Consider the following 27485-nt stretch of genomic DNA (forward strand, 5'->3'; position numbering starts at 1 on the left):
ACCTCCCAGCTTCCGCCTCAAGAGGGATGCAAAACAAACAGCTAATCAGGCGCAGGGCTCTGAGAAACCCCTTTTAAGCGTGACTAGAGCGCATCAGAGCACCAGAAGCCACCCAATATGTCTGCTGTGGAATTAGATAGGGATAAAATAAGATATCAAGACATTGATACACGACATTGATACACGTCCCTCTCGATCCTTCTCACTCAATCTTTCTAGATCTTCCTCACAGAAATCGGAAAGAAGAGGACGATCAGAACACAAGGAAGAGCACGTCAAGTCCAAAGACAAAGAACCTGCTCATCAAAGTAACAAAACACAATTTCCCAGAAAGAAGGTAGCAAGTATTAAAATTAAACATGCCGAGGATTCCGAGGACACAACTGAAAAACGGAGAGTGGGCCCAGACAATGCTAGACAGCGCAGCAGAAGTGACCATAGCTCGCAAGATCCTGATGAATCTTCTGGAGACAGTGGACACAAACTAAAACATTCAGGTGGAAACTGCAGACACACGAGTTAGTGTGCCCCATAAACTATGTGAAATAACATTGTGTATAGAGGGAGATAAAAGTAGGAAAATTAAAGGTCTCTTTTGGGAAAATCTTTCTAAAGGCTATGACATCCTGTTAGCTGAAAAAGACTGGCCACCACAGTTTGTCAGGGAGTGCCCTCATGGCGAAGAAATGATTATGCCTGCCTTCGCAAATCATATTCCAATTCATAAAAAATACACATTGGCAAGAAAATGGGCAGTGGCCCAAGCCCCTGCATTATATAAAAATCATGTAGGATGGGATGAGGACTCTCCTCATCACAAAATCCAGTTAAAAAATCAACCTACTGCACAAAGGCAGTACCCAGTTAAACAAGAAGCTAAAAAGCAAGTCAGGGAGATCTTAGATCAACTTGAATACCAAGGGGTGATTGAAACATGCACCTCACAAATGAACAATCCTTTGTTTCCTGTCTCCAAGCCAGACGATTCATATAGTCTAGTTTTGGACTACAGACATTTAAACTCCTGCTGTAAAACATTTGCAGTACAAAATTCACACAGTGCAGCACTAATGAACAATATTGTGCGCAAAAAACAGAAAACAACATTAGACATTTCAAATGGATTCTTCTGTCAAAACATAGCACCTGAAAGCAGGTACTTGACCGCTTTCTCAATAATGGGGTCGCAAACATAATTTTGCCGACTCCCACAAGGATTTAAGAATAGCCCAGGATTATTCTCAGCAAGGGTAACAGAATTACTACAAATATATGATGATGAAGCATTATCATATGTCGATGACATCTATCTGACAGACGATGACCTGGAGACTCACTTAAAAAGAATGAACACCATAATTCTTGGGTTCGCAGCAGAGGGTTACAAATTCAACTTTAAAAAGTCAAGAATTGCCCATCTAACAGTCCTATTTTTAGGATATGAATTATCAAGTGAAGGCAAAAGCCTGGCAGACAACTTCTTAGAGAAATGTCCAGTACTCCAAGCACCAAAAACTCTGAGAAATTTACAATCAATACTAGGCTTCCTGAATTTCGGAAGAACTTACATTTTAAATTATGTGGAGAAGGTTAAACATCTCTATGAATTAATAAAACCTGATTTCAGACCAATACATTGGACTCAAAAACACACAGAAATTTTGAGATCATTACAGACAGACATGTTAACTAAAACAAAATTGCAAACTCGCGACAACGTACGCAACCTTGTAATCCGAGTAATTCCAGGAAAATGCGGATTCACATACCTGACCTCCAATGAGGGAGAAACGGTACCAATAGCTTACAAATCACACTTGTACACTCAATCTGAAATGAAATTCAGCTCTACAGAAAAAATTCTGACAGCGGTTCGAACTGCTGTAGCCAAAGAAAGAGCACTAGCCCAAGGCAAAAGAATAACTGTTTATACAGCAGAATCAGCCATTGAGGCATTAACAAGTCCACGTAATCTGAATACAGTGGCATTAGATCCAAAATGGATACAATGGGAAAATTCTCTTGCTACAGAAGACGTGAAAAAACTATTTTGACCCAAAACTGAAAAAACTAGATGATCTAGAATATGAACAAGAATATCCTCTGTCAATCGAAATTCTGACTCTCGAACAGTATACCTGCGTAATCTATATGGACAGACTCGCACAAAACTATGATGTAGATAAAAATCCTACAATGCAGTGTGCGCGATTGTCAAAGGTCGCTGGCGCTCTGGTAAATTCATACCTATGATTACCAAAACTGAATCACTCAGAAACTGTTCAGCTGAATGAGCTGAAATAAGATCTTTGAAGATGGTGCTTGAAAATGCCGATCGCGAATTCCCCACACTAATAGTGTGCGATTCGCATTACTGCGTCAAGTCATATAACAGCGACATTCAGACATGGAGCAAAAACGGTTACAAAGATGACACAGGTGCCACAATAACGCATAAAAAACTTAGGGAATAAGTAGTTCTTTTACAGAAAGAACTACAAAAGACTCACGTGATACACGCTCTGAGTCATCGATGTGATGGCGTTCACGTTGCAGGGAATTCATTGGCTAACACAGCCACAGCGGAAGCAACTAAACCGGCTTCCGTAGCCACTAAAAAGCGTTCAGAAAAACAAATAGATGGAGAAACCATGCTGGCAGTAAAAGCGTCATTAAAAGGCGATTATGCAGCATTACCTCTCAACTATCCACTCAATAATACATACATAATTGATGCAAACTCCGTTCCTTTTGCTCGAATCCCTGGAGTGGGGGATAGAGTAATTCCAAACACGAACCGGAGAGTTTTCTTGATTGAAGACGCACACATGGGATTGGGTCTGAGGCACCAAGAGATCCTGAAATCTCTGATAGAATTACAATCAAATTACTGGTGGCCGGGAATGAGCGTACATATCTACAATTTTGCAAGAAATTATGAGGACTGCAACAGAGATCGCAGTTGTGAACCGGACTAGACAACAGCCCAGATACCACTATTAGAGAGCATTATGCGATCTATAACGCAGAAATCCAGTCGGAGAAATGCGTCCCTATAATTATTAAGACTGAATTCACTTAAAAATATAGACCCCAGCGCTCGGCTGACGCCAGAACTGTTATAAAAGATTTGCGAGTCTTTATCGGCACATACGCAATTGGCATGCTACATTCTGACCAGGGTCCTGCGTTTAGCTCTTTAGCTTACAAAGAGGCCATGACCAGCATGGGCATTGTATTGCGGTACTCTTCTCCCTTCCATCCTGAGGCAAATGCAGTGGTGGAAAGAAAAAACTGTGACATAAAGCAATCTATAAAGGCAAGGGTATTAGGTTCGGGTGATGGGTGGGTCAAACATTTAATAAGTGTCCAACGTAGTCTTAATAACATGCCAAGAGATTCTCTAAAGGTTTTCAGTCCATATGAACTTTTATTTGGAACTAGAATGATTATCCAGGATTTGGATCATCAAACTTCAGTGGTAGAAGAAAAATCTTTTGATATCAAAGATAGTTTAGCTGTTTTACAGGACTTGAATGAAACAAGAAAGAGTCTAAGTAACATAAAGAATAAGCCAACAACCACTGAAGAACCACCTGTCCAAGTAAGACCTGTCTGGATTCCAAAGATTGGGGATCTGGTCAGAGAAAAGATTGCGGTGAAGAATGAATTTGGGCCTTCTTTCAGAAAAGCTGTACCTGTCTTAGCTATCAGCGGAACAAGATCAGTAGTACTAACGCTACTTGCTGGTAAAAAAGAAAACAGAATTGTTTCAATCGAACTGGTGAAACCACAAACATGTGGCCGATAATAAATAGCAGGCCCAGTGGACTCCCAAGAAATAGCAGAAGACCAAACTTTGCTACAATCCAAGAGGTTCAAACTGAGAGACTAATCACATTCGATAAACCAACAGTAAATAAAAAAGGACTATGCAACAAAGCCATGGAACTTGTGCCTCTTGAAACCCAAATTGCAACAATGCGTGAAGGTACACCAATCTACAACGATGTAGCTTTAGAATGTACAAATGTAACAAAAGAAAATGCAAAGATCAATGGAAATCCGGAAGCAATCCCACCAATTGACAGATCTGCATCTGGCTATTTTATCAACTTTGCTGACTTTTCCGATGATCCAAGTGAACATGGGGACAAGCCAGCAACAAAAACTTTGAAAGAAAAAATAACCGAGCTTTTTAACCAACTAAAAGAGACCTATCTGATCTCACCATGGATTGAATTTTGGACTGTGTTAGGTGTACTTTTCCTCCTGCTTTGGCTCATCATGGTTTTATGTTTGGGTAGATTAATTGATGGAAAATATAGTACAATGGACACAGCAAGCCAGAACATCAACTTGGTCCTAAAGTCTCACAGATCCTCTCACATCGAGAAAAGAGAACTATCATCAGTGAACATCACAGCCAATCCCATACCTGGGGGTATTGCATGGGACAAAACTGACTATGATATTTATGGCCTGATTGAGCTCTTGAAGTATCCACACCAGTTCAAGATTTCCTTAAGTGATTTTGTGAAACCAAGTTCCTTTTCTGATGATTGGGATTTTGAAAATATTCATAATATGATGTCAGATTTAATAAGGTCAGCTAAATCTACAGAACATGATTATTTACAGGGTTCATCAAATTATGAAGAATTATACTGTTATAATCACTATGGTCATCACTATTTGCATAAATATGCACAACCTGAATTGTTTTTACTTATAATCAATGGGAACATTGTCCAACACCACCAAAAGGAAGTTCGAAAACATTTTTTGAGAAATTTCCATACTTCAGTGATCCAGAAACGTTTTATTTTAAAATGTTAAATAGTACAGGAATGAAAAACATGCTGACAAATAGTAAATTGATTTATTCTTAAAAATTTTATGACAAAATGTCAACATTTGGTTTTGAATTTTGGAAAAACAACATTGAAACAAAACCCATCTGGGGAACAAAGGACTGGCAGGTACAAGGTCTTGAATCATTATTTAGAGCCTACATGATCCCAGAACAAATAATATTCCTGAATGATACCATTCAACAAACTACTTGTCTTGGTTTAGCTAAGATAAAAGACTTAAACAAACCGTCTATTCCGAAGCCCATACCTGATTACAACAGTACTACTGATATGGAAATAGTCGTATCCCATATTTTTAACCACAACAGAACAAATCCTGTTTCGAAAAAATGGTTGATCTGGCCCATAGACACTAACAACTGTCAAGATAGATTCCTGAACAAAAGACAGGGGTTCAAAATGACCAGACCAGACCCAAGATATTCCCAGAGACAACATCCAGGGATAGTTACAACATACAGTGTACGGAAGCTATGCCTTGAGTGGCTACAGAAATCCACACTGGCTGAAATTAAGCAACACTTGACTTTACTTAAAGAAGGTGCTGACTTGCGAGATTTCATAATGGGACCTCGGAAACAGCGTCAAAAACACTTCATAGCGGCCGGTATATACGCTGCATACAACGAAGCTTGGAAAGTAATGCAAATTGAAACAGCAGAAAAAATACGAGAAATTGATCGTATAAATTTGGAGAAATCACTTTCTGTTGTGGACAATGGGTTAACGACTCTGTCTTCCAGAATTTATTCATTGGACAGTATTGTATCATCTGCCTTTGATATAATAGATCAAGACTTACTAATGTTACAACATGGTCAGTCTCAATTGCGTTCTCTTGTACAGCTTGGCTGGACGTTGCAAAACCTACGTTCAGGCTACGTGCCATGGCGTCTAATCAACATAACGTCATTATTTTCTATCTTTAACCTTACTGATAAACAAATCAGTTTGGCACATAAAAGGAGCAGATTATACGATTCTGAGCATTGAAAAACTTGAGAGATTACCATTGACAATGTCAGAGAGACCTGTCATTGAATGGATAATACACAGAACAATTACAATTCCGATAACAACTTTCCAGTTTAAATATTGCCATGAATATATACCAGCAGGCCAGTATAAATGGTTGGGTAAAGGCTACATCAAATCAACCTGGGATTTACCTTACACACACAAATGTTATAGTGAAAGGAAAAAGGAGGTATTCCATAGTGGTAATAATTGTAAAAAATCATTAAGCAGTACACTCCTGTGTCATGATATTAACTTGCATGGAGCTTACGAAGGGTCTTCAAATAACCTTTCATGGGAGGAGGAGCTTCGTCAGCAAGCAAGATGGCTGCTTAGGCTCTCGGCTCCGTCGACCCTCGTAACCCGCCGCGATATCCTGCATGTTATCCTGACTTAACGCCTGGTCTCTGTGTGCATGAATTGTCCCGCACTCCGATGGTGTAATCCGGAAACTTTTATCGGCTTGTTTGACGGAGTTGCATCGAGTTTAAGTTTGCGGCCTGCTCCAGCAGTGAAGCCGGGGCCTGGAGTACTTTCACAGCCGGGCTGTAGTGCAACAACATCGGCCAGGAGACTCAGGCTGGGCCCGGTCGACCGGAGTGGAGGCTTTGTTTCAGCCCGGATTTGGTGGCGATCGTTTTCATTGCTCAGTATCGACGGAGGAGTGAGTCTGCGTGCTGCTGGCTGCGGGCGAAGGCCCCCGTCCCGGGGACCCGGTTCCCGCCCGCCGGGGTTCGGTGGTTCGGGGTCACCGGCCTGCGGCCTTAACTGGGTTGACCGTGGTTGCGAACAAAGACTGGTCACCCTTCACATTTGTACGTTCGAGATCCTGTCTGTCCCCGCCGAGGATGCCGGATTTATCCGGGGAGGTGATAGTGATTGATATCGAGCACGAGAATATGGATCAAACGGTGCATGAGCCATCACTGAGGTTAATACTGGCAGAACTTTTGGCATTCCGCTCACATGTGGATACTTTGTTGAGCAAATTGGACACGCGTCTATCTGAAATGCTCCTGGTGGAACCGGGCCCGGCCTTATTGTTGAAACGGGATTCTGCAGCCATTCAAAACGCGGCCATTTTGACTCCGTGCAAGAACCCCTTGAAGAAACGAGTACTGGAACCATCGGATGGTGCCCTGGTGGACTGTGTTTCCGAGGATGGCATGGTATTGCTGAACTTTCCACCACTACTGGCTTTGGAGATATCGTCAGGCGTTCCCCTCCCGGGGGCTTTTGTCTGTGACTTTCCATCCATTTTGTGGTCATCCTCTCCTTTCCTGGCAACGCTACGACTCCTGTTCAAGACACACTTGGACTGTTCATCTCGGAGGGAGAGTTCATCTGCATCTACAGTTCCTGAGGACTCACTGCCTGCTGGTAGCCATGGGCTGATTTCTGCTGACTCTTTTCTTCTTAATTGCTTCTTTGTGTGCTTTGGGTCTCGCTGGAAGGGTTTCGTGTTTTTGTTCGGAAGGGCCAAGGTTGAGATCGGCTGATCGGGATGGGTTGGCATGGCTTTTACAAGTGTTGGACCTGCAACTGTTTGCTCTAAGAGGCTGGGCGGTGTCTCACGGTACCCTCTAATTTCTTTACATTGCTGTCATAAGTTTGTCTTTTAGTGGTAGGGGGTGGCTGTTTCAGGCGGGGGGGTCTAAAGGGGCTGGGAGCCCACATGGATATGCCCTCCTCCGATCTTCTTTTTCCTTCCCTTTGGGGTTTTAGTTGTTAGGGGCGACAGGCACGCTGCTAGTGGGGTTAGGCTGTAGCCATTTGCAGGGGTGCAGGGTGGGGGGCTGGAGTTTTTTTTTTATTTTGCCTTTTTTATTTTCTATGGCCTTTCTTCTTTCTCTTTCTTTCTCGTAGGGTCAGTATAACTACGAATCATTTGGATACTTATCTTATGCTTGTACTTCGTGCTTTTGCTTTTATGATATCCTGATTTATGGGCGGGCAGGCCTTGAGTATTGGCGCAACATGGAAATGTAAATTGTGTGTTCTTTTGTACCGACCTATAGGCTCTGGCGCCAAATCTCCATTATTGTGGTCATTACATGTATATCCTGTTTCTCACCCTGTCCCCCGCATTCTCCTGTTTGATTGCATGGCACCTGATCCTCTCTTATATAATATAAAATGAAACCTCTGTCTTATCCGGAAATCCAACTATGCATTCCAATACAAGTTTTACTCTGAATCGCTGCCGGACCTTTGGGTTGTCGGCTGATGAGCTGTGTCGTATTGTGATATCAACTAATTTTATTTTGTCTAGCGGCCAGCCCCAGCGGTTGTAGGCCCATGCTTGTATTTCTACTGAATGCTAAAATAAAGGTTTAAAAAAAAAAAAACCTTTCATGTCACCTGCAAGGCACTCCTGCAACACAGATAGAACCATTCTTCAGATAACTCTCCAACGGTAGCTACGTTATAATAACTAACCACAGGTGTTGTGGATTGGTGCCAGGAGAATGATATCTCGTAACTGTTACTTCCAGGGTCGTTTGCTGTATGCAAGTATTGTATCCAAACAGCAATCCAGACATGGAGGCGGCAATATGGCCTATGTGAATATCTCTTCTATTCGAATTGATACTTTAAGCAGAATGAAGTCTATTCTTTTACAGACAACTGTGCCTTTGACATCATCCAAAGAAACGTATGACCTGCAATTTGCAAGGACAGCTGCAGAGATACATACCCTTTTATCGACAAATTGCCCCGTGCATTTTGCACAAATGTTAAGCCAAATTTTAAACATGTCTGATACCAGTGGCATCGCATATGTATTTAAGACAATTTTTTCGGGACTGTTAACACCAATTGAAACATTTCTGGGCATCTTCCCGAATTTTGTCCATTCTGTCTTTGGCGGCCTACCTTTAATTTTGGGACTCTCAGCAGGAATTATATTTTTGCTCCTTCTGCTCCTATGTGGCAAGACAATCCACAGACAAGACTCCAGCAACGATGGAAGAAACGAGCCTAGCAATACGATACCGAGACCCTATCACTAAGGTCCTCGGATTGGCCCGGCTAAGAGATCTGAATACAACTTGGTTTCTTTCAATCAGACCGATCTGGCAAGATTGCATCTTACCTGTGCTTCGATATCTGCTATGCGGAGAAGAATGCGTGTTGGACGTCTGTCTTACACTACCATCAGCATCGATACTTTGCTAGGTCAGGTAACGACTCATGCAACGTGTTGTTCCCAGCGGCTACCTTTTCTGATGACGGCATTCGTTGAGACTTCACCACTACGAGTAGGTGGCGGTGAAGTAGGAGAGGAATGCAGCACCAAACAGGTACAACCTTCTGTGAGCATTGCTGATCCAAACATCGATGATAGCAATCATGCAGAGAACTGCACAATTTCAGTATTTTCGAACTTTCACCTGACGTTGTAGACCAATTTTTTGCGAGTCTGTCTGATATGATGTTCTCCCCTGAACAACGAGAAAAACTTTTTAAACAAAAAAGCACACAGTGTTCCCTGAACTCTGAATTTGGCCTTCAGTTCTGTTAAACAAAGCAATTGAAAACATTTGGAACTATTTTTTCCTCTGAAAACGAAATTATTTTTCCTTTCAAATCAAAATATTTTTCCATTTTTCCGGGCACATGATAATTTGCTTAAAGTAGAACTATTCTTAGAGAACAGAGCTTCTATTTTTAGAAACATTAGATACAATATTTACCTCAGCCTCTAGCACATGTACAATATCGTACAAGTATGTGATGAAATGGTCTCGACCTTCTCTTCTGTATACAGAGCCATTTCATGTGTAATTTCATTTATAATTTTCGCAATTCATTCAGCTGATATATATGAACTTAACTGAATGATACCTTTGCTTGAAAACGTACAGTACCAATACTCACTTTCGTGTATAAACCATACACCATTTCAAATGCAATTATGTATTTTGGGGTGGGTTGGAAAACACACATGCATCATATGTTTACTATTGCTTACTTTTTAGTAATGATGGACATTAATCCGAGGAGTGGGTGTTGTATTTCTATCTAGGACCTTAATTCAATATTCCCGATTCATGCCCTTATGTGGTTTTAAAAAATAAGTAGCCTTATAAAGGCATAAGAATCAGATCCATATTTAGTAATAGCCCATGCAGTCCAAAGCACGGCAAGGCTACTCCCATAGACTCCTAGAAAGCACAACGCATTCTTTAAACAAACCAAGCCTCCAGCAGCCCGTGAATCCCCCTCCTGCTTTTGTTTTGATTTGCAGAAGAACTCCTAGAGTCCAGCAAGAACTGTTAGTTCTCAATTATGTCTTATGTCCAACCTTACGTCAAACCCGACACCTTTCAGGTATAAATATACCAACGTTGCCTTAAGCAAACACACGGTGGTGGGGAGCAGAGCGATGTTCTACTTGTACGAGTGCCCAGCTGTCGCCGACTCTAGAGATACACTCTTTATTCGCCGGAGCAGAAGGAAGCCGCCCCTCCCTTTTTGACGCGCTGGAGAAGCTGCCTTTTCTCACGCCGAGAAAATCCAGCTCCAGTGTTCCCGAGCTACCCTCGCGGGTTGCTGGGAGATTGAGTCCTGAGAAGCGAGATAAAAGACCTCCTTCATTCTATAACCAAGGTACAGAGCTGATTAAAACCTTAGAGAGAATTCTTGATTCCGATACTTGGCAAATAACTTAACTTTAACTTAAAACTGCTACTTACTTACTCCTTCCCACTTATTAGGCTTAGGTCAGGTACACTGGGGTAGGCGTATCTTAGAAGCACCAGTTGAGTTTGTTAGTCAATGTTTTTATGTTTGTATATATTTTATCCATTTTAAGTATCATATGGCTAAGAAACCATATCCATGATTTTACAGTATTATACATAATACTACTTTTACTGTACGCACTTTACTTTATGATAAGTATTGCAATTGTGGCAAATTATTTCTCTTGCATGAGAAAGAAGACTGTTCAATAAAATAACACCTTTTTATTGAAAACGCCCGTCTCTCTAATTCTCTGCACTCTGGTGAAACTAAGCATGCACGATTGACTGAGTGAAATAGCCGTCTATTGTTTTCACACGACTCTAGAGATACACTCTTTATTCTGAGGGAGCAAAGTTGTCATGTTTATGCGATTGTCAGAAACTGAATCCCTTCTTGTCTAATCAGGGAAATTCGCTCCTCCCTGCTCATTCGAGAAAGTTTCTAGTGACCTCTGAGCTAGCTGGCAAAACTAATTAAGACTAACATAGTCAGTAGAGACCTAGATGACCTCAGTTCTATGTCTACACTGCTGTTTATGTTATTCTAATGCGAAGAGCCTATTGGGAAAATAGGAACTACACTACACAGCCTTCATCAGCCAGGATAGTTTGATTCCAGTGGCATGGAGAGCACGGGACTCGTGTCTGAGCATACCCGTCCCACTCTGGGTGACAAATGCAAAAACAACAGCTGATGGACAGGATGCAGAACAATGTCATGCATTCACCCCAGTACAGAGATCTTGGCATAAATCCATTGTTTTTTTGCTCAACCATGCGGTTCCAGTTTGAACCTAGCCATATGCAAATCAGTCTTGACCCTGTGCCCCATGGGAACAGTCCAGTCCGAACTGCCAAGCCAGGTCCTTCCTGGATTGGAAACAAGCAATTTAGGACCAGTATCGGGCTTTCAGCCCTCATCAGCCAGGATAGCTTGATTCCAGTGGCATGGAGAGCACAGGACTCACGTTTGAGCATACCGGTCCCACTCGGGGTGACAAAGGCAAAAACAACAGTTGATGGACAGAATGCAGAATAATGTCATACATTCATCCCAGTACAGAGATCTGGCCTAAATCCATAGTTTTTTTGCTCACCATGCCATTCCAGTTTGAACCTAGCCATATGCGATACAGTCTTGAACCTGTGCCTCATGGGAACAGTCCAGCACGAACTGCCAAGCCAGGTCCTCCCTGGACCAGAAACAATCATCCTAGGACCTGTTTCGGGGTTTCACCCCTCTTCAGCAAGGATAGCTTGATTCCCAGTGGCACAGTTAGCCCAGGACCCACTTCTGGGCATACCTGGCGCGCTTATGGTGAGAAAGCAAAAGACACACAATTGGTGGACGGAATGCCGAACAAATCAAAACATTCACCCCCAGTCAAGAGATCTGGGTAAATCCATCATTCTTTTTCTCATCATGCCACCCCAGTTTAGACCTGGCTATATGCAAATCAATCTTGACCCTGTGCACCATGGGAACAGTCCAGCCCAAAGTGCCAAGCCAGGTCCTCCCTGGACTGGAAACAAGCATCCTAGGACTGGTTTCAGGCACAGGAATGCCCAGTCGTGGTTCCTAGGTTCACTGTGCCACTGGAATCAAGCTATCGTGGTTGAAGAGGAGAAACCCTGAAACCGGTCCTAGGAAGCTCCAAAAAAGTGTCTTTATGAAGTTAAAAAAGTGACCTTCCCCAAGTACTCAATGTATACGACCGTGCTCCATAGCATTCAGCCTGACCCTTTGACTTGGTCCTGGTCAAGGGCGACCAGATAGCTGCAGTTGGCGCTTTTCACTTCTAGGTGCCAAAACGCACATTTTTGCATTTAATCTTTAAAAGCTCATATCTCTGGTTCCCTACATTAGATTTTTCTCGCTTTGGTGTCATTTTAAAAATAAAGGGGCATATTATCAAGAACAGCGTTACAGTTATCGCTGGTTTAGCAACAGAAAACTGCTGCTAAAGCGGCGATAATTGGCTTGATAATATGGCCTTGTGAATTCCAATAGAAACTTAGGTTCACACCAGAACATGGACTTCTAATGGAATTCTCAAGAGCATATTATCAAGGCCATTATCGCCGCTGTAATGCCGTTCTTGATAATATGCCCCAAAATGTTCTCTATTGTTATAAATTGGTGTTGGAGTTTTAATCCTTGCTGTGTTTTACTTATTTACTATTTTAGGAATATAAAAATGCTTTACACAACTGTCTCCTCAGGTAAGCCTGACTGCTCATAAGCCATGCTACAAAGGATAGAGTTAGGATTCATTTATTGAAATTTGACTGGGCTTTATTTGTGATTGTGGTGTTATTACTAGCTGTGGGTACCTACCTGCGCCTACTAATAAACTACCTTCCAACATTTGGTGCAAAGTGGTGGGGGCCCAGTATTTTCGTTTAATCAAACTATTTTGCATTTAAGTGAGGCATTAAAAAATCCTTTAAATTGTCCAAGTGGAAACATGTTTTTTGTTTTTTTTAATTTGGACTATTATGAATGAATTCATTTTAGATTTTCTATATCATTTTAATTTCAATTTAATTTTTGCTGCAATTTGTGATGTGTGGCCTAAAACTTAGGGACACCATGGAGCTTTATATGTCTAGCCTACCCTCATTTACTGTAGCTGAGTTTAGGTGGCTGTGTAGGCTTAGGGAGTTACCAGCTTCCTCCAACCCTCACAGACAAAACACCCAGCATCCGTATCAAGTTCAAAGCCTGCATGACTGAAATAGCATAGGCTTCAAAGATGCTGAAACCAACATTGAACTACCACGTCTGTATAAGTTTGATATGTGACAAATTGAAAAAAAAGTAAAAAAAAAAAAAAGAAAAATAGCCTAGTGGATGAAGATCAACTGTCTGAATATGAAAACCAACAAGAGTTTGTGACCTTGGATAAGAGCACTTAACCATGGGACTGGTGTCAACCCAATCTAGGAATGACCCACACCACTCTTGCCAAGAACCTCGGGATTGCCATCAATGGAAAACTCAACACGACCACCAAAGTCAACGCTGTCCCCACATTACACTTTCATATCCTGAAGATACTGAGGAATATTTTCCATGGTTCCAAATCAGCACTCAGAAAACCATCACGCAGTCAATCAATCAATCAGGGGGTATAAAGCATGCTACTCACCAGTGAGGGTCTCAAGGTACTGTGGGGGGCTGCGGCTGTGGTTCAGCTGAAGAGCCAGGTCTTGAGGCTCTTCCTGAAGGTGTGCAGATTAAGTGAGCATCTGATGTTGACTGGGAGCTCTTTCCAGGATTTGGTTGCGATGTAGGAGAAGGCTCTTCCACCTTCTCTGGTTCTACAAATTTGCAGGGTGTCTGCCAGGGGGAGGTCGGCGGAACTGAGGTTCCCTTTGGGTTCATGGAAGGAAACCATTTCGTTGAGGTATTTGGGTCCTATGTTGTGAAAGGATTTGTAGGCCTTGGGTGAGTAGCTTGAAGGTTACTCTTTTCTCAACGGGGAGCCAGTGGAGCTCTTGCAGGTGCTAGGTGATGTGCCAATGTTATGGGATGCCGAGGAAGAGTCTGGTCGCAGTGTTCTGGATGGTCTGGAGTTTGCATTGCAGGGATTTGTGATTCCGTTATAGAGAGCGATTCTGTAGTCCAGTCTGCTTATTATGAGTGTATGGGTGATGGTCTTTCTGACTTTGAGGGGATCCATTTGAAGGTCTTGAGGAGAATGCGGAGGGTGTTTAAGCAGGTGAAGGCTACGGCGATGATCTGTCGGATCATGATGAGGGAGGAGTTGAGTATGATGCAAGGCTCCAGCTGTGGTTCATGGAGGTGGGGTGATGACGAGGGCGGAGGGCCACCAAGAGTTGTCCCAAGGAGAGCGGGATGGTCCGAGGGCAAGGACTTCTGTCTTTTCCGAGTGGATTTTCAGACAGCTGCTGCTCATCCAAGCTGCAACGTCTTTCATTCCTTCTTGGAAACTGAGTCTGGTGGTTTTGGGGTCCTTTGTGAGGGAGAAGATGAGCTGGCTGTCATCGGCATAGGATACAATGCTGAGTCTTTGCTGTCTGACGATGGTGGCGAGGGGGAGGCATGTACATGTTGAGGAGTGTGGGACTAAGCAATGATCCTTGTGTACTCTGCAGTTGATCTCTGTGGGTTTGGAGAGAAAAGGCGAGAGTCTGATCCTTTGGCTTCTGACGGCGAGGAAGGAGCAGAGCCAGTCAAGGGTGGTTTCCTGTATTCCAGCGTCATGGATTCTGGCTGCGAGGATAGGGTGGGAGATGGTGTTGAAGGCTGTGGCAGGTTGAGTAGCATGTGTTTGTCGTCTGTGGCGGCGAGGAGGGTGGTCTCGGTGCTGTGGTTGCTGCAGAATCCAGATTAGGAGGGGTCATCGGTAGAGTTCTCTTAAATGAAGTTTGTAAGCTGTGCGTTGACGATCTTCTCTGTGATTTTGGCTGCGAAGGGAAGGAGAGAGATGGGTCGGTAGTTCTTCAGGTCTGTTGGGTTGCAGAGGGTTTGCTTGAGAAGGGGTGTGACTTCTGCGTGTATCCAGTCATCGGGGAAAGTGCCAGACTCGAATGTGGCGCTGACGGTGCGTTGTAGTTGGGATGCCATGGTGGTGGTGGCTTTGTGGAAGATGTGCGGGGACAGGGGTACATGAGGGCTCCTGATGAGTGCTCTTCATAGTCATCGTGGTGCCTTCGGTGGTGACCGGGGTCCAGGCGGTGATGGTGGGCCAGCTCTTGTCGCTGGAGGGAAGGGTAGGTCCTGGAGTCTGCTCACTGAAGTTTTTGTAGAGGCCCTTGATTTTCAAGTGGAAGTAGCAGCCCAGCTTGTTGTAGAGGTCTTTGGAGGGAGTGACGTGTGTGGCTTTGCTAGGGGGCTTGGTGAATTGCTGGAAGATGTTAAAGAGTTCCTTTGAGTTGCTGGAGTTGGTGAGGATTTTGTTCCGGATTAAGGTCTTCTTTGAGGATATTATGTGTTGGTGGTATTCTGTGATGACATTCTTATAGTTGGTCAGGTCTTCCATGGCTTTTCTGTTTCTCCGTCATTTTTTGAGATGCCTGCAGGAGTGTCTGGCTTCTTGGAGGTCGATGGTGAACCAGGTGGCCTTTCAGGGGCATAGTCTGTCAGTGGTGCGGAGGGGTGCAAGCTTGTCTGCGTAGTTGGTGATCCAGCGGTGTGATTCCTTGGCTGCACAGTTGGCATCAGTAGAGACAGGGGTGCTGTGGTTGAGGGTGGAGTTGAGGTGGCCCTCAGTGACCTTGCCCCATTTGCTTTGAAGAAGGTGATGTGTGGGTTTGAGAGCGGTGGCAGTCTTGAAAGAGAAGTGTATGCAGTGGTGGTCAGTCCACAGGGGCAGCGTGGTGTGGCTGAAGCAGATATTTTTCCCACCTGAAATGAATGAATGAAATGAATTCGTACGTGTATAGAGCACTTATACCCTGAGGCCTCTTGGCGCTGTACGCATACCTCTGTGGAACCCTTCCTGGCTTTTCCCTGTGAAATGCCCACTACTAGGCACCCCCAAGGTGAAGCCAGGCATCCCAGTGCTGTTGGGACTGTTGTGGAGATTAAGCAAGCTATCGCCCAGAGTCACAGAGTGGGACTCCATGATTGGAATAGGCACCGAGGCGAGAATTATCAGGTGTGAGGAAATTGAGCCCAAGACCCGCCGAGGCGGGATTTGAACCCTAGTCCCAGGCCAGACCTCTGCATCAGGGTCTGCCGCTCTAACCATTGACAAGGAGAGGCCCAGCCCCTAATGAGGCGACTAGGACTTAAATATGCAACAACGTAAATGTAACTTTTTATGCTATTCACAATAATACAAATTAATCACTTTCTTTTCACATTATTTATATGATATTTGTTCAAAAATCATCTTCATTATACAAAACTCTTGTACAATATGTTTTAAATTCTACTACAATATTTCTTACAAATCATTTATATACATCTCAATTTCAACTCAACGCAATGCATTTTGAGACTAATGTCTCTTCTTCAGGGGTAATATCTGTAGAAAAAAAGAATATAATGAGACCTTTTCACTTGATGCGATACTCAATATCACAGTTCATAATAACAAATCTAACTCCAACCTCCATTCTTGTGACCCAATCACGAACACCTTTGTGTGGTAAAAACGTTGGCTTTGTTAATTTTCTTCTTTTTGCAGCACATCTTTATAAGTGAGGTTTTATGGCCTACCTAATGTTCTCATTCCATTAAGGATAGGAATGAGCAACTTTCTCTATAAAACAATTAGTTTCTCTACAACATTCTCTACAAACTCTTTAAGCCCTATATCTACTATGGGTCTTTTTTACCTGCTTCCATGACTTCATCATATTGCTTACTACCCTATTGTTAATGAACTTCTTACAATATTATTGAAATGTATTATTCTTTACACAAGAATCCTTATGTCTTTTCTTCAAATCATGTTCTTGTCTCTGTAATGTGCCTGTGCATACTTTGGATGATGGTGCTCCCTTCTTGATAATAACAGCGTCATTGAATATTGTAGTTAACTCTACTAACTCTTTAATAAAAGCTTGACTACTCTTATCTATATTCCATATTTCCTTTTTACCTTTTCCTTTGTGTTTCTCTTTTGTAGCTTCAGTCCCTGCCTCATAGTATCTTTTTTTAGCCTTTTTCTCTTCTGTTCTTTTGCTGCATTTGGTCTGTAGAACATGGATGACACAATTGAAAAGTGTTTTTGATTAAGTATACCTATAAAAACTTCAGACACTTTTGAAAGATAACAATATACAGACTGTTTTATAATATTAAAATATGTGTAATAGGGGCTTCATCAGTTCTCCTGAAAGGAGTGAACTGTCTCCCAAAAAATATTCACAAGAAGGCCAATTTCTGGAGTAGGAAATTTGCACTTACGCGGCCTTCTGTAAAGAGCTGTGTACGTGGTGAAGCCTGTGTGCAGTTTAGACTTTGTCACCTAATATGGCTTGGATGTGATGAATGACCAGCCTGTCCATGAAGTCCTCCTCAAAGGAGTCAGAGCATGTGGACCACATAAGACCTTGCTCATGGCATGAATGTTGGTTGCTGATGTACTGGACTCTCTGTGAACAGTTCTCCACAGGGCAAAGACAGTGCATAGTAAGGGCTTAGAGAATTAAGGTGTGTATTTTTGCTTCAAAGACTCACTCCCCATTATCCTCATAACAGAACCCATTGGCAAACAAGAATAAAACTCATCTTCAGACACATGGATACCGGGCCCTGGTAGTTGGGTTTCTTGTTTAGCCTTGTGCCTAATCTGTCAGTTACTTCAAGCACTGTAGGAATAACACAGGCAGAGAAATGGAACAAGAATTGCCCTATTTATATGGAGGGCTCAATCCACTTTATTATGAAACAAGAAATCTAAATATATAGTTCTGGAATAATGTCTTATTGTATATATATATATATGTATATCATATCAAGTCATAGCAAAGCATAGCATATATCAAATAGCATAGCATATCATTGATCATATCATGTATCATATATCATATCGTACATCATATATTGTATAATGCATATCATATTGTATGTATCATATCAAATCATAGCATATTATTTATCATATCATAGCATATCGTATATATCATATCATAGCATATCTAATATCATATATCAAAGTATATCATATCATATCATATATCATATCAAATGTCAAATCGTATATATATCATAACAAATCATAACATAGCATGTATCGTATTATATATCATATATCACAGCATAGAATATCATATATCTAATCATATATTGTATGTCATATTATATATAAATATCATAGTATACATCATATATCATATCATAGCATATCATATCATATTTCATATCATAGCATAACATATCATCGCACATCGTATGTAATTATCATATAACATATAGCATTTCATATTGTATCTTATATCATATATCACATATCATATCATAGATATCATATCAAATCATAGTATAGCATATCTCATATTATATATCATATATCATATCGTATCATATAGCATAGTATAGCATATAGAATAGCAAAGCATATCATATCACATCATATATCATTTCATATATCATAGCATATATTGTATATCATATCATGTATAGCATATCAAATCATAGCATTTATCATATTGTATAGCATATATCATAGCATAAAATATCACATATCTTATCATAGCACAACATATCATTGCACATTGTATATCATATCATATTTCATATCATATCTCATATTGCATCTCATATTTTATATCATATCATATATATCATATTACCTCATATGGTACCATGCCATGGAATTTATAGAGCCTGTGATCACCCAAAAGTGTGCTGAGGATCCTCCAGTGAGCTGGACGAGGACAACAGGAGTGAGTCAAAAGAAATCAGCCGTGGTTTCAATGACTTTTTAAAGTTCAAATAGTTGTCGATAAAGGAAAGCCATTCCTCTAAGTAAGTGAGGAGCTCTCTCCTGTCATAGGTCAGTGGATGTGGGAGGGTCTAGGAGTTCTGAGGTTCCTGATTTCCCTGTGATGCCCGGCCAGAGTGATGGGGGGGGGGGACAGTATGCCCAGTTGTGAGCTTTGAAGAGTCTAACCCAGAAGGTATAATCTGTGCCTCACTGTTCCTAAACTCATCGAGGGAAGTAATAATGCTTCAAGTTGATTTGTTGATGTCAGCATGGTTGTCAACACACCAGTTTTGAGCCGCATTGTGTTAATTGTCCCTCAATTACAAATTGAATGTGAGTGTCCATTGTCTGTGTGTACCAAAGACCTGCATGCCTTCTCTTTACCATGCACTTTTCATATATTTAATCAGAATAATGATCCAGCAGTGAGTGGGTTTTTTTAATTGTTGTCATGCTTTTTCATTCAGATCCTGTTCCTCCAAAGGAAGGCGCCATGGCAAAGAGTGAGTAAATATGAAAGCAAGCTGTTTAGAAAATGCAATCGCTGAGTCAACAGTGTCTGCAGTAGTGAGGCATCTGCTAAAGTGTTCCTCACAGCATTGCCAGGAGACTCCCTGGGTAATAGGGCACTGTAGAGCAACCAACTGACTTAGCACAAAAGTCTGTTTGTGACATACAGAATAGCACTGTGTGATAATAGAATGTGACAATTTTTGGAAAAGGCATAGTGATCAAAATGGATAAAATTAGCACCTTCAAATCATGAGGGGATTAGGCAAATTGAGGTGCAATGTTAGGGTGAAGGAGAGATGTACAGTGGGAGAATGGAGTCCTGAAGAGTGGGTAGCATTGCCTGATTTGTCCATTAATGAGAACCTGTCTGTAGGTAAAATAGTGATTTGTACCTACTGTGACATGCAGTTGCTGTAGGTTTACTGTGTATTAAAAGGCCTACTGTGGACCCTTTTCAGACCTATTTCTTTCAAAATATCAGAGTGTTTCATGTTCTATTGTCTCACCGCGCAGCTCTACGCATATAGTGCAAGTTAGGCTGAAACTAGACTTCACGGAATTCACTATGAAATGTGTCAAACTTTCTCATCTCTGTCTATGTCAACACCCACCTCAATTCCTGTTTCAATCTGTCTATACTGCAACAAAGTCATTCAAGAAATACTCAAACAATTTAACACTGTCAGTATCTCCAGCATTACCAAAGAAGTAGATGCCATCCAATTTTCTGAACAATTCCTGCACCATACAATCACCATCAATCTAAGTGCAAGTTTAATACTGGGTGGGTGATCTCTAATACGGAGTCCAGGGTGATCTCTTGTTCTTGATGTACACAACCAGCATGTCTCTGTTTGGCTTATATAAGCATTTCTACCTAATAATTTTATTTTCCTCACTGCCAATCTCACATCATAGAATTTTTCCCTGAGAAACAGCTGTTGGGAGGCCCTTCAGTCCTTCAAGGTCACAGCAAAGGTGAGATATTTTACCTTCAGGAATTGGAACCATCTGCTGACTTCCATCTGCTTCCCATACAAATGAGTGCACATGAATACCAAATAAATCTGAGACATGTGGCCTACGTTTACCCACTGCTGGTCTGGATGCTGCTAGCCTGTTACTTAGTGATTATATTTAAAATGGATTTACACTTACATTTTCAAGCTAAATGCATGCATGATAAAGGCATTTGCATGGCAAAAATATTATAGGTAAGTACTATAGTGATGTAATTTGAGATGTCATGAGTGATGTCATCAGTGATGTCACTGACCCGGTCATGAGTGATGTAATATGTGAGGTCAAAAGCAGTGCATTGTGGGGCACAAGTTATAGTTAGCTCAGGTATCTATAACTGCTGAATTTTAGTGGTTTTATATGACTGAAATGTCAGCCTAACTATACCGTAAGGGCGCCGATAATAACATCCCTCAAGCTCTAGTCCTTTTGGATTTATCGGCGGCTTTTGACACGGTCGATCACACTATATTGATCGACCGTGTCAGGAACGCCGGCATTCAGGGCATGGCTCTTGAGTGGGTCAGGTCTTTCCTGGATAATCGCTCTCAGGCAGTGCATTTGTCTACCTTCTCGGCTTCCTGTTCTCCCTTGTCCTGCGGTGTCCCCCAGGGCTCCGCTTTGTCCCCTTTATTATTTAATTTATACATGCAACCTCTTATTTTTTCCCTCCGCAAATCCGCCGCTACCATCTTCAATTACGCGGATGATTTACAGTTAATTTTTCCCACTGATCCCTCCCTTTCCTCACGTACTACTTTTCTAACCACCATGCTTATGATTTCTGAGTGGATGTACCATAGTCAACTTAAATTAAACCCCACCAAGACTGAGCTTCTCTTGGTGGGAGGGGCGGCCAATCCTTGGAACGATAGCTTTTGGCCTCCCTCACTAGGGCTCCCCCCCTGTCCTGTCAGCTCAGTGAAGAGCCTTGGAGTGGTCATCTCTAGTGACTTATCCATGGGGCCCCAGATCAGTGCGGTGACGTCATCCTGCTTTTACCAACTACGCAGGATACGAAAAATCTGTAGATTTCTTACCAGAGACGCACTGATCCTTGTCATCATGGCCCTGGTCACGTCGAGAATTGACTACGCCAACACTTTGTATGCCGGTATTCCTGCATACCTCCTTCACAAGCTGCAACTTGTGCAAAACCAGGCTGCTCACCTGATTTACCACCAACCCCGACATCATCATGTCTCACCGCTACTGGGGAGCCTACATTGGCTCCCTGTAGCCAAGCGTTGCATCTTCAAACTGGGCTGCACGATTTTTAAAGCCCTAGCTGCCCTGACTCCTACTTTCATCTCTTCTAAATTGAAATGTTATGTCCCTTCTAGAAATCTCTGCTCCTCTGGCCACAATCTGCTAGCCATCCCAAAAACCAAACGGAAAAAACATGGCGGCTCCAGTTTCTCTTTTTGTGCCCCCACAACCTGGAATGCTTTTCCGCCTGCCATCCATCACTGTTCCACCTATGGCTCCTTCCGTAAACTGTTAAAAACTTTTCTTTTCCAGTCTGCTGCTGAGTAAAACACACTTCCCTGCCTCCCCGCATTTGTCATGAGCGCCATGAAACCGTACGGTGTCCGAGCGCGGTATAAATGTTTTTACCATACCATACCACATTGTTCCTGTAACCTTTGTTTTTTCAGTGAATTTCTAAGGAATTTCTAAGGATTTTTTTATTCTATTTCCTAACTATAACATCCCTGTAACCTTTTTTGTTGTTGTGAACTTCTGTTTTTTTAGGTAGTAATGGCATTTGCAGAGTGGTGGAGAAAGAGGGTGGGGCCTCCGACCAGCTCTTGGAAATTCTGCTGTGTAGTACTTACAGGAGGTACCAAGATGGCTTCTTGGCCCCCATGGTCCATGTGGAGTAAAAGAGACTTCATTTCCCCGCTAGTAATGTGCCAGGAGCCGTGTTTGCAGAGTGATGGAGAAAGGGGGTGTGGCCTCTAAATACCTCTTAACAATCCTGCTGTGCGGTACTTACTGGAGGTAACAGGAGGGGTTGTTGGCCCCCACTACTCCTCCTGTTACCTCCAGTAAGTCTCACACCTCCTTTCTCCACCACTCTGCAATCACTAGTTGGGGGATTAGGTCCCCTTGGCTTTTGAGGGTCCTTAGAGTCCAATTAGCTCTCTTGTTACCTCCAGTAAGACCCACTCAGCTGATTTACTGAGAGGTTGTCAGAAGACATGACCCCTGTCTCCACCACTCTGCATGGTGGAGAAAGGGGGTGGGTCCTCCAGCAAGTTGCTGGCTTTTTCCTATTTGTTTCTGTGTTGTTCCTGGGGCAGAGTGGGGGGCTTGACCCCTCATGCATTCTTATTTATTTTAGAAATGGGGAGGTGGTGGTGGTCCCCAGGGCTGAGAGGGAGCCCTTGGGACATTTACATTACAACACTGATGACAACATCCAGTGAGTGTAAGTGTTCTCTAAGAGATTATGAGTGTTAAACTTATATGCTAACCTACTACAAAAGTTAGATTAATATACTAGGTCCATTCCTAATGAGTGATACTACTTCTAACAAGTAGTATGTGAGTGTCAGTGTGACTGTGTGTATCCGGGTGTGAGTGGGTGTGTGAGTGGCTGTATGGGTGTATAAGTGGGTGTGTGAGTAGCTGCATGGGTGAGTGAGTGCTACGTTGGTGGGTATGTGAGTGGCTTTATGGATGAGTGATTGGCTATGTGAGTGGGTGTATGGGTGGGTGAGCGGTTGCCTGAGTGGCTGTATGGGTGAGTGGGTGGTTGTCTAAATGGCTGTTTGAGTTAATGTTTGGTTAAATGAGTTGGTGTGTGAATGGCTGTATTGGAGAGTGAGTGTATGTGTGAATGGCTGTACGGGAGAGTGAGCAGATGCAAAAGTGCTTGTATGGATGTGTAAATGGGTATGTAAGTGGTTGTGTGAGTGAGTGTTAGAGTGCTTTTATGGGTGAGTAAGTGGCTGTGTTGAGAGACTGTATGGGTGAGTAATTGGCTGTGAGTGGCTATAAAAGTGGCTATACGGGTGAATCTGTGGGTGTGTGATTAGCTGTATGGGTGAGTGTGTGGCTGTATGAGTGGCTGTAAGGGTAAGTGACTGGTTGCATGAGTAGCTGTATGAGGGATTGAGTGGTTGTGTGAGTGGCTATATGAATGAGTGAGTGGGCATGTGAGTGGCTCTATGGATGAATGAATAGTTGTGTGGGTACTTGCATGGGTCTGTGAATGGGTATGTGAGAGGTTGTGTGGGTGGGTATATAAGAGGTTGTATAGGTGTGTGAGTGATTGAGTGCTTCTGGTGTCATGTGCCCCAGTTAGACCCGGTAGGAATAAGTGCAATTCTGGCATGTACATGCTACCTTTTCTTAGGATTGCCTTCTCTTTGTCACTTTAACGATTGACACATTTTGCATTTGCGACACTTGGACTTGTTTCACTGAAACACCAACCTTGCTGACACGGAACACTTGAGGAGAATACCATCACACTGCATTGGCACTGGTGCAAGGCCTTTCACGTGCGTAATACAAATGTGTTTTATTATTCGATCTATATGGCGACATCACAATCTGTAGAACACAAACAATGGTTGCCTGATCACAAGCTTAGGCCCGAGGCAAGGATGCCATTTTCTGCATGTAGCCTTTTGTTTCCTAACGTAATTTGAGGAGATACTTTGGCTGACTTTGAGGGGTTCCTGCATGCATGAAGCTTTCACCTAGCAGCTGACTGACATCTCTGCTAGTGGAGTCTAGCTTATGACCAAGACAAAGGGGTTAGACCATCCAGGCTGGGGTTTTATTGGCAGATTTTGCATTCACACTCCTGAAACGTAAGTTAGGGGTACACTCATAGGACAGAGTACACTAGATTGTTTTAATCTTTTTTATGTAAGCGTATATAACCTGTCTCAACAAGATGGTGAAACTATTTCTTTATTCACTTTGTTAACACTTATTATAACTTTTTTCTGCTTTTGTCTATTATTCATCGGAGCCCATATTTTTTATTCATGAAGCACTACGGTCCAATAAATATTGAAAACGCTTCTTCGTGTATTCTTTGTTTATTGCCCTGGGAACAAGAAAACATGAGTGACTGAGCGCAAGTTTGAAGTCTGTGACCACAGTTCCTGAGGGAACAGAGTTGACATGTTCAGTGGTTGCCAGAACTGCTCTCTTTCTGTTCAGGTTTACGGGGGCAAATGGTGGCTCTGTGTGCTACAAGGTCTAAGGGACAACATATCCTGTGTGGGTGCATGGAATCAGTCTGGCACCATCCTAAGTTCATAATGTATGCAAACGTGCAGTTCCTAATAATTAGCGGAAACCACATGACCTGGCGCTGCAAACATTAGTTGGTTTTGTATTTTCGTTAACTGAGCAGTTCAATCGTGCTTCCTGAGAGATCCCTACCCAGCTTTTAATAAGGAAATGCCTGTGGTGGAAGGGAACATCCTCCTTGGCTGAGTAGGTATATCTTATGTATTGGGCATTGGTACATTTAAGCTTGAAAGGATATCTTTCCCACTGTGTGAGACAAAGTCTTTAATACTTTTCTAACAAAACATGGTACAGAATATTTCTAAGAACTGCAGACATGCAGTCACTCAAAAATTACTTCAACATGGCCTCACACCAGACAGTGGGAATATTACCTCTGTGGCAGAGGCACAAGAAGCATTTAGAACTGAGGTATTTTCCTCATGGGTCAAATTGCCTGCTGTAGATGATGATACATGGCTATTTCACGAATTACAAGTAGATGAACCACCAGACAAATACACTCCTTACAAGAAGGTAGCACAAAAAGAGAAACAGCTTGAAGCAGTATTTTCTCAAGCAGGGCTGCAGAAAAAATGCAGAATACTGACAATGTGCTTGCCAATGAGGATGACTCCCCCAATAGAAGATTGTGCTACTTGGGTACAGTCTTTGCTGCAGTATATACCAGAACACATGGTACCCCTTTATTGGCTGTTCTACCTGAGGAATTGAAACCGGCACAAAATGAGCATGAGGCAGCACCTGCCCTGGACTTAGGGAATAAACTGAGGGGCAATGTTGCCACAGTATCGGCCTTAATGATGAGTAACATAAAAAGGGAAGCAGCTGCATTAGCGATACCCCAGCGCTTGAGTGATTTACATCACGCACAACAGGAGCATGAATTGCTTAAAATTATTGAAAAAAACAATTCTACGTTGGATAGAGATAATTTGTGAGCCAGACCAGGGACCACACAGGGAAAGAGTAATTTTGAAAAGGATATCTCTAAGCAAGCCCCCGACTCTTCCACAAAGAGGTAGTGGGACAACAAAAAAATAAACTAAAAACTTTAACATAGCGCCCATTAATCTGTAGGACCTGCATGTTGAACAACATAAACTCTGGGTGAGGTGTCTAATCTAACTCAGGCACCCCCCAAGATATGTTGGCCTAGAGACCAGGTAGCTCACAGTGCCACCGTAACCACCCTAACCTTACCAGCGAGGGAATGGTTTCTGGCAACCACTGAACATGACAACCCTGACCCCTCAGGGATCATAGAAACAGATCTGAACCTTTTGCTCAGTCACTTGTGCTTATGTGTGCATAGAGAATACACACTGGGATGTTCTTCAATTTATTTATTGAACCAGCGTTGTTCTTGTATAGAATACAAGTCCTGGGATAATTAGTAGATAGAAACAGATGAAAGTGACTGCAAGCACAAATTGTAGATACAGTTCCACCATGGTGATAAAACAGTGCATTAATGCAGCAATCAGACATACTCCTACTAAGCAAAACCTGCTCTAAGTGTACCTAGAGTGTGTATAGGTGTAAAGCGAAGAATCTCTCCAAGGGACGATCCAACCCCATTACCTGGTGAGAGAGAATGTAGGACCCCATCTTATTCAGGGAGGGAAGGCAGCCATTATACTATTAGATCTTAGTGCCGCGTTCGACACGGTTAACCATGCCACACTATTACATCGTCTAAAAGGCATGGGCGTGTCGGGCGCGGCCCTGAAATGGCTGACCTCCTTCCTGGATGAGCGCTTCTTCCAGGTGTTTGAGGGCGAGGTAACATCCTCGAAACACCCTCTGAGCTGTGGGGTTCCTCAGGGCTCGGCCCTGAGCCCCACGCTCTTTAATGTCTACATGAGTCCTCTGGCAGGGATAGTACAGCCCTTCGGTGTGCGTATTGTCACCTACGCGGATGATACCCAACTTGTGGTCTCCCTGGATCACACGGAGGGTTCATCCAACACCTTAGGGCCCTGTCTAGAGGCAGTAGCCAAGTGGATGCACTCCTCCTGTCTCAAACTCAACGGGGAGAAGACGGAGATCATGCTACTGGGCAATCCCGCACCGACCATTCTGGCCCCCATCTGGCCCGCCTGTCTTGGGGTTCCCCCCCTGCCAAAACCCCACATCAAAAGCCTCGGAGTCTGGCTGGATAAATCATTGGATTTTTCTGTGCAGGCTACCAAAACTGCTTCCATCTGCATTGGTCTGTTGAGAATGCTCCGGAAGATTCTCCCATTGCTTCCTTTCCAGGCGAGGAGAATCATGGTTCAGGCCCTGATACTCTCCCGCCTGGATTATGGAAATGCATTATATCTGGGTGCTCCGGTAGCAGTGATCAATAGACTCCAAGTTACGCAGAACTGTGCTGCTCGTCTCCTGTTTGGCATTCCCCGTGGCCAATCAGCAAGGAAGGCTTTAAAAGAACTCCACTGGCTCCCAATAGCTGCCAGAATGCATTTTAAAGCTATGTGCATTGTGCACAAAGCCTTTCACCGAACAGGCCCAGCCATTTTGCGCCCTCTGGTTGTACCTTACGTTCCATCGAGAACCCTTCGTTCCAGCACCCTTCATTTTGCCACGACAACTAAAGTCAACAGGGCTCGCTGGGG

The 27485-nt window shown here is 42.8% G+C and overlaps 1 protein-coding gene across 1 annotated transcript in view; it reads left to right on the plus strand.

Moving 5' to 3' along the window:
- Positions 1 to 27485, plus strand: part of LOC147725256 (GTPase IMAP family member 9-like) — a 154009-nt gene that overhangs the window by 96144 nt on the left and 30380 nt on the right. Inside the window, exon 2 of the mRNA XM_086966564.1 lies at positions 19521 to 19556. Coding sequence (XP_086822690.1) covers positions 19547 to 19556 — 10 coding nt within the window. The 5' untranslated portion in view covers positions 19521 to 19546. The remainder of the gene's footprint in view (positions 1 to 19520; positions 19557 to 27485) is intronic.

The sequence above is a fragment of the Lissotriton vulgaris genome, chromosome 4_1, assembly GCF_964263255.1.
Source record: "Lissotriton vulgaris chromosome 4_1, aLisVul1.2, whole genome shotgun sequence".
NCBI lineage: Eukaryota > Metazoa > Chordata > Amphibia > Caudata > Salamandridae > Lissotriton > Lissotriton vulgaris.